Genomic DNA, 7,600 nt, shown 5'->3' on the forward strand with positions numbered 1-7,600 from the left:
ATTAGACTGTCCTATTTTTTTGAAGTGAGATAAGAACACAAATTGGATTATTTGAATTGTGCTGGATTAATATTTTTTGTAAAAAAATCGGACTCACCAATTTTATGTACGCGGAACGAATTTTTTTGTGCAAGAAAATTAGACTCGTCGATTTTTAGCCAGGACAAAATTTTTTTGGCAAAGAAATCGGATCCACCGATTTCAAACAAATTTTTTTGGTGGGCCGTGCCTTTAATCGGACTGTCTGATTTAGGTTCTTCAAAAATTTAAAACGGTCACAAAAGCGAGTGGATGGTCCGATTTTAATGTTTATATATACAAACTCCCTTAGTGAGCTCTCCACTTCTTTTTCTTCTTCTCATAAGCTTCAAATCGTCTAAAGCTCTTCACTATTCTTTCTCTTTTTTTTTTCAGTAAAAAAATTAATACCAAAATTGAGAGTGTACAATGTGAGTAAATTATGATGGATGATAGAGTTATGTTAAAAATATATTATCATGGTCAAATTTTATTAAAAAAATATTTAAAGGGGTGAAATTTGTGTGTGAAAATTCATTAGATATTATTATTCCATTCACACTGTCATTTGAAGAATTAAAAGGTGTGATTTATGAGAAGATGGATTCTCAAATATCTAGGAGAATGTCGTGTATTCTGTACAAATATCCTATATCTGTATTTTGTGAGTTCGTTCAATTTCAAATGAAATACGTAACTGATGAAGCGAACATGCAAGAACTATTTTCAGTGTATCTTGAAAGTCGGTTCCGAATATCGTTCATCGAACTGTATATTGAGTTCGAGCAATCTGCAGCGGACCGAGACATTGAATTGAAAGATTACAACAATGATGGCGAGGAAGAGCTTGAAAGTAACTATGAGGTTATTGATCCAAGTGTAGACAAAGATCAAGCTGACGATATTATGGCAGCAGATGTGGTGGATGTGGCAAATGCACTAGCAAACCAGCATCCGTTTGAGGAGCCGACTTTCATGCGGTCGTTGGATTTGGAGGCCATGCATGCACCGGAGTTTCCTCAATATATAAATTCAGGTATCTGATAATTTTAAATTATTATTTATACATAAATGTTGAGTTTGAGACAAATATTTAACGTAACGGTAAATAGATAAAATATAACATATAATTACTGCTTGTTTAATTTTTGTTTATCAAGTAAACATGTATGTTTGTTGAGTAATTTCGCATTCTTGTGTGATTATTAATTTATTAAATATCATTTGAGGACCTAATTGATTAATTTATTAATTTTTGAATGATTTATTCTTGATTTACGGATCATAGATAGATTTTATTATTAAGACACTACGTATTTAAGAATTATTTATTGAAATATAAATTTTGTGGCGTGATTGCAGCAAAGTTTCCTGTTATGACGGATGGTGATAACTTATGGTGAAGTCAAACTACACCATAAGTTATTGCAAAAGCATGGTTAGCAAAGCAGAAGGCAGCGGAGTCAATTTTTGGAGGTTGGGAAGCTTCGTACGAAGCTTTGCTCATATGGTTTGAGGCCATGTGTCACAAGGAGCCATCAGCAGTCGTTTATTTTGAAACAATGCTTGTGTACTAGGGGTATATCTTGGTTCCTAATATCCGTATACTACACCGAATCTTCTGGAGTTGTTACCCTTATATTAGAGCATTCAGACATTGCAAGCCAGTAGTGCAGGTAGACGAGACTCATTTGTATGGAAAATATAAAGGTTGTTTGTTGGTTGCAGTTTCACAGGATGGCAATAACACCATCGTGCCTATTGCATTTGCAATAGTGGAGGGAGAGACATCTAAGGCTTGGCACTTTTTTTCTTAGTAACTTGTGACAACATGTAGTGACACGTGATGGTGTGGGCCTTATCTCCTATCGGCATGAATTCATAAGCCTCCCAAATAAACTGTACACATTGAAAGTAAAGGGGGATTACACACCAAATAATAATACGGCTAAACAAAAACAAATACTTATTTTATTATAACATACCTGTCTTTTTTGCAGATCATCCAATGACCTCCTAAAGTGAGCAAGAGAATGAAATATGTAAGGCCAATTAGCACGCTCCCAGTTACGCCACCTGACACCAAACAATCCGTTAATTAATTTTTAACAATCAAATTTAAAATACAAAACGTGCTACACTATTTTGAAGCAGATAATAATTATATTTACCTGTTTGCAATCAGAAACAGTCGAGGATTGCCAGGAATTGGCGTAAAAAATGGTAGACGGATCCAAGCCCAGGTAAGCAATAGTGTCAGTAGATCATCAATCTCTTTGCAGTTGACACGTGATGTCCTACACATGCTTTATACAGGTGTGCCAGGCATACCGATCCCCAACTAAATTGTATGATCCCAGTGAAGTTACAGAGCAATGGCAAAAACTTTGAGTGCACCGCTACCCCTGACTTATCTTCAAACATAATTGTCCCAAATAATAACATTATGTGGCACTTGACGTACCTCTGAATGTGAATATTATCAGCCAACACTAAACGATCTTTTAGTCCTCGAAACAACATCAACTTTATGAAGCTTCCTCTACAGTTTGTTTTCCTAGGTGCCACACCAAACTGATTCAAGCATTCGGCCTCCAAGACCTCATAACTACTGAGGGTCAGTCCTGTAACTGGCAGACCATTCATCGGAAGACCAAGAATTAGTGCCACGTCCTCCAATGTCATAGCACACTCACCAATTGAAAAATGGAATGTGTGAGTCTCAAGGCGCCATCTCTCGATCAGAGCATTAACCAATGCTGACTGACATTGGACAACTCAATTTAAAAAATATGATAAAAATCAGTCTCCCATAAATACCCCTCCACAATTTAATTGTACAGATCTGGCGACATTAGGTGATTACATTCCACCATTCATGAGCCCTACAAAACGTGACCATATATAATATTAAACAAAATAGAGATAACCATATTTAATTAATAAATTAAAATTGACAAAATCAAATTCACATTATCACATCACAACCAGTAAAAATTAATCATATTAATAACTATATTATTAACTAATCAAAATATACTAAATCTATTATATAAATAAGTTCACATTCATATTTATTAGATACTTATAATTACCAACAAACCTTAAACGAATCTTAAATATAAATATAATTATTACTATACATTAAAACTACATTTTCTAATGTGTAAAATATATTTATTTTAAAATAATAATTTTTATTCATTTTTTTTCTATTTATATAACCAGAATAATTTTAAAAAGTATTAAACATCTCAATTAAATTATTATTATACATATAAATTTTATACCACCAAATTTGTCAATAATCATAAATAATTCATTAAATTCCTAATTAAAATTTAGTATTACTAACATAATTCATTACCTAAATTACATTAAATTTTCTCGGTTTTCATTCTTCATGGTACTATAACAATAATAATAACGTACCTTAATTATCAGCTCAAATAATTATTCTATCTAACCAATTTTAACATCTCCACTCCCAATATAATAAACAAACAAACATTCTTAACTAACTATTCTAATCTAATCTAACAACATACAGTAACACGTTATTAATCCTTAATTAATTCACTTCTAACAAATATTATATTTAAACTACTTTAAAGTTTTTTTTTCCTTTTCACTTCTAACATATTTTTTTTTATAATGATGAGGCCAAAGGCCCAAAGAAACAAAAAACACTAAACAATCACTCGTGAACTTCATTCTTCTAATGTCAGTCAAAAGATGTTCCAACCAGGGAGAGGGGGATGAACATAATCCGTAATTCTTGACTCTTTCTAATGACCCATCTTTACAAGAGCATCTGTGTAAAAATTTCTTTCTTTGAAGATATGCTTAATTCTGAATTTGTCCAACCTTGTAAGAATCTTCTTAATTGATCTAATAAGTGAAGAGCTAGCATGTAGATCAATTGAGGGCTTTTCTATGAGGTCCACAACACATGTAGAGTCTGATTTTACCATCAGATTGATGATCCCTAAATCCACAGCAAACTTAACCTCCACATATATGCCCCAAATTTCTGCCATCGTGATGCTACACCATCCAATGTTAATGCTAAACCGCCGTAAGAAACTTGACTACCCGGTTGAACAATCGAGCCGTCGACATTGAGCTTCACGCAATTCTCCTTCGGCGGTTCCCAACCCATTTCCTCGTCTTTGGTATGTCTCAGAACCCTGCTACCCCTTTCAATAATTGAAAAAGTTGAACTGTAGTTTTTTGCAAGTCTATAAACTAAGAACGAAACCTGGTTGTACTGCAGATTTAGGTTGTTGAAAATTAAATCATTCCTATACCTCCAAAGGGTGTTACAAGCTGTTACGAAAATAATGGTCCAAGACTGACCATTTTTGTGGTGAGAGCCATTATACAAGTTATTCTTTAACCATTCTTGGTAAGGCTAATTAAAGAATCCAGTCTGATTGGATCTATTTACCATGCTGGTCCAGGTATTGCGAGCGTAAGGGCAATCCCGCAAAATATAAGCATGGTTTCCTCCCCTTCATTGTACCTTGGACCTCTATCGTCATCTATAAGCCCTCTTCTCCTTCTATTAGAATTTGTTAGGAGAGCTCTATGACTTAAGAGCCAGTTGAAAGCTTTTAGTCCCTGAGGAATTTTAATGTTTCATACCTGTTTGTGAATATAGTTAGTTTTTCTACCTCCGTTAAAGTATGTCTCATAGGCAGACTTGATAGAAAACTCGCCGCTTGGGGTAGGCAGCCACCCCACTGTGTCTTTTTCAATGTAGGCATTCGGCGCTTTAAGAATACGCAAATGATCAATAATTTCTTTTCAGGAATATATTGTCGAATAGTGTCCCAATCCCAAGTTCTTTGCTCCGTGACATAGGCAGCAACATTCTCATTAAGTCTTTCCCTATCCAGGTGTGGTATAGCTAAGTCTTCTAGCTTACCTATTCTTGGCACCCAAAGATCCTTCCAAAACAAGACCCTGTGACCATTACCGATTCTCCAGATGATATTCCTACTGAAATTTTCCCAAACTTTAACAATTCCACTCCAAGCATTTGAATTATTTGCTTTCATATGAACCTTCGGGATAATATCCTCTCTGCAACCATACTTGGCCCTCATAATTTGCACCCAAAGTGATTGCCTCTTATGGATGAGCCCCCAAGCTAACTTCATGAGAAACAGTTGGTTTGTCCCTTGCGCTTTTCGAATACCTATACCTCCTTTTTCTTTTGTTTGACAAAATTTGTCCCAGTTCATCAGATGAATTTTCCTCTCCCCTTCACTGCTACTCCAAAGGAACTCTCTACAAATCTTATCAATCTTGTTATAAACAATAGTTAGAATTTTCATAGTTTGTATACAGTAACTCGGAATAATTGAGAGGACGGATTGGATAAGAGTGCATCTTCCTTCGAAGGAAAATGACTTTTTCTTCCAGTTTGAGAGCTATAATTGCATCCTATCAATAATACGCTGGAAGTGATATTGGCTGCACCTTTCATGGATGAGAGAAACCTCCAAATACTTCCCTAAATTAGCTGTTAGGGAAATACCTAGGTCTTGACTAAGTTGGTTTCTTACATTGTGATTTACATTCTTTGAAAAATAAACACATGATTTGTTGAAGTTAATCCTTTGACCAGAGCTATCACAAAACAGACGGAGTTCTTCTTTTATTACTTTCACATGTCCCTTGTCAGCTTTAGCAAACAAAACAATATCATTTGCAAAGAGTAAAAGAGAAATCTTAGGACCATTTCGTGTGACAGAAATAGGCTCCCAATTTTTATCTTCTATTAATTTATTTATGAGAATGAGATCATCTTTCAATACATAGAACAAAGAGATATGGGGAAAGGGGGGTATCCCTATCTGATGCCCCTAGTGGGGGAGAAAATGTCTGACGGTGAGCCATTCCACATGAGGCTCATAGTGGAGGTTGTGATACAATGTTTTATGATGTTAATGATATTCTCCAGGATGCCTGTATCCTCAAAATTTGCTATAATGAAACTCCAATCCAATCTGTCACAGGCTTTCTGATGAGCGGATAATTTATACGCTTTTTGGCATTGTTTTTAGGTAGTTTCTAGTATGTTTTAGTTACTTTTTAGTATATTTTTGTTAGTTTTTATGCAAAATTTACATTTCTGGACTTTACTATGAGTTTATGTGTTTTTCTGTGATTTCAGGTATTTTCTAGCTGAAATAGAGGGACCTGAGCAAAAATCTGATTCAGAGGCTGAGAAAGGACTGCAAATGCTGTTGGATTCTGACATCCCTGCACTCGAAGTGGATTTTCTTGAGCTATAGAATCCCAATTGGTGTGATCTCAATTGAGTTGGAAGGTAGACATCTTGGGCTTTCCAGAAATGTATAATAGTCCATACTTTACCCGAGATTTGATGGGCCAAACTGGGGTTCAAATGCCCACCAGAGACCCTTTTCTGGAGTAAAACGCCAGAACTGGCACCAAAGCTGGAGTTAAACGCCCAAACTGGCACCAAAGCTGGCGTTTAACTCCAAGGATGGCCTATACACGTGAAAGCTTCAAAGCTCAGTCCAAACACACACCAAGTGGGCCCCGGAAGTGGATTTCTGCACTATCTACTCATTTTCTGTAAACCTAGGTTACTAGTTTAGTATAAATAGCACTTTTTGACTATTGTATTTTATCTTTGGATGGCTTTTCGATCCTTTGATTAGGTCTTCTGCCCCTGTTTTCGAATTCTTATGCCATTTGGGAGGTTGGCCATTCGGCCATGCCTAGACCTTTTGTTCTTATGTATTTTCAACGGTGAGTTTCTACACCTCATGGATTAAGGTGAGGAGCTCTGCTGTTCCTCATGAATTAATGCAAGTACTATTGTTTTTCCTTTAATTCACGCCTACTTCTTCTCCAAGATATACTTTTGTACTTAATTCAGTTAAGTCAGACTAAAGGGGTGAACCGTGACAATCACCCACTATCTTCAGTACTCGCTTAGCCAAGATCTGCGTGCCTGACAACCACAAAGCGGTCTACATGATGTTCAACGTAGTCATTGGACGCCAGCCGGAGTATACTCTCTTGGGTCTCTGATCCATGGATTCGCATCGTCTCTCTTGACAACAGAGCATTCGACCCCGTGATTAAGATCTTCGTGGTATAGGGTAGAATCAATAGACAGCATTCCTGAGATCCGGAAAGTCTAAACCTTGTCTGTGGTATTCCGAGTAGGATTTGGAAAGGGATGACTGTGAGGAGCTTCAAACTCGCGAATGTTGGGCACAGTGACAGTGTGCAAAAGGATCAATGGATCCTATTTCGACACAAGTGAGAACCGACAGATGATTAACCCTGCGGTAGATGTGCCTAGTATTTTTCATCCGAGACGAGAAATTCGACAGTTGATTAGCCGTACAGAAACCGTAGCTGGACCATTTTCACTGAGAGGATCATACAGGTTGCCATGGAAGGGAGTGTGCATGATTGGATGGAAGCAATAGGGAAGCAGAGGTTCAGAAGCAACAAAGCATCTCCAAACGCTTATCTGAAATTCCCACCAATGAGTTACATAAGTATCTCTATTTAATTTTATGTTTTATTT

General features: G+C 36.3%; 1 protein-coding gene and 1 long non-coding RNA gene across 3 annotated transcripts; both read left to right on the plus strand.

Moving 5' to 3' along the window:
• The first annotated feature begins 59 nt into the window (after positions 1-59).
• LOC112791081 (uncharacterized) lies at positions 60-1,797 on the plus strand. Its single transcript, XM_025833786.3, has 2 exons — positions 60-1,054; positions 1,381-1,797. Exons 1-2 carry the CDS (start codon positions 619-621, stop codon positions 1,419-1,421), a joined length of 477 nt encoding a protein of 158 aa, XP_025689571.1. The 5' UTR covers positions 60-618; the 3' UTR covers positions 1,422-1,797.
• A 1,902-nt stretch (positions 1,798-3,699) lies between these two features.
• Positions 3,700-6,891, plus strand: LOC140183842 (uncharacterized). Of its 2 annotated transcripts, none has more exons than XR_011880202.1 (3): positions 3,700-4,193; positions 4,295-4,387; positions 4,482-6,891. It is a non-coding gene; the product is annotated as an uncharacterized lncRNA (long non-coding RNA). The 2 variants fall into 2 exon arrangements; XR_011880203.1 differs by having other exon boundaries at positions 6,203-6,891.
• The last annotated feature ends 709 nt before the right edge of the window (positions 6,892-7,600 follow it).

This window comes from Arachis hypogaea, chromosome 3, assembly GCF_003086295.3.
Source record: "Arachis hypogaea cultivar Tifrunner chromosome 3, arahy.Tifrunner.gnm2.J5K5, whole genome shotgun sequence".
NCBI classification, from domain to species: domain Eukaryota; kingdom Viridiplantae; phylum Streptophyta; class Magnoliopsida; order Fabales; family Fabaceae; genus Arachis; species Arachis hypogaea.

What these genes read in the sequence shown, in the direction of transcription:
- LOC112791081 (XM_025833786.3), top strand. Translation starts at nt 619, where the DNA reads ATGGATTCTCAAATATCTAGGAGAATGTCGTGTATTCTGTACAAATAT. An exon ending in TCCTCAATATATAAATTCAG is followed by an intron (nt 1,055 to 1,380) that starts GTATCTGATAAT and finishes GCGTGATTGCAG; the next exon opens with CAAAGTTTCCTGTTATGACG.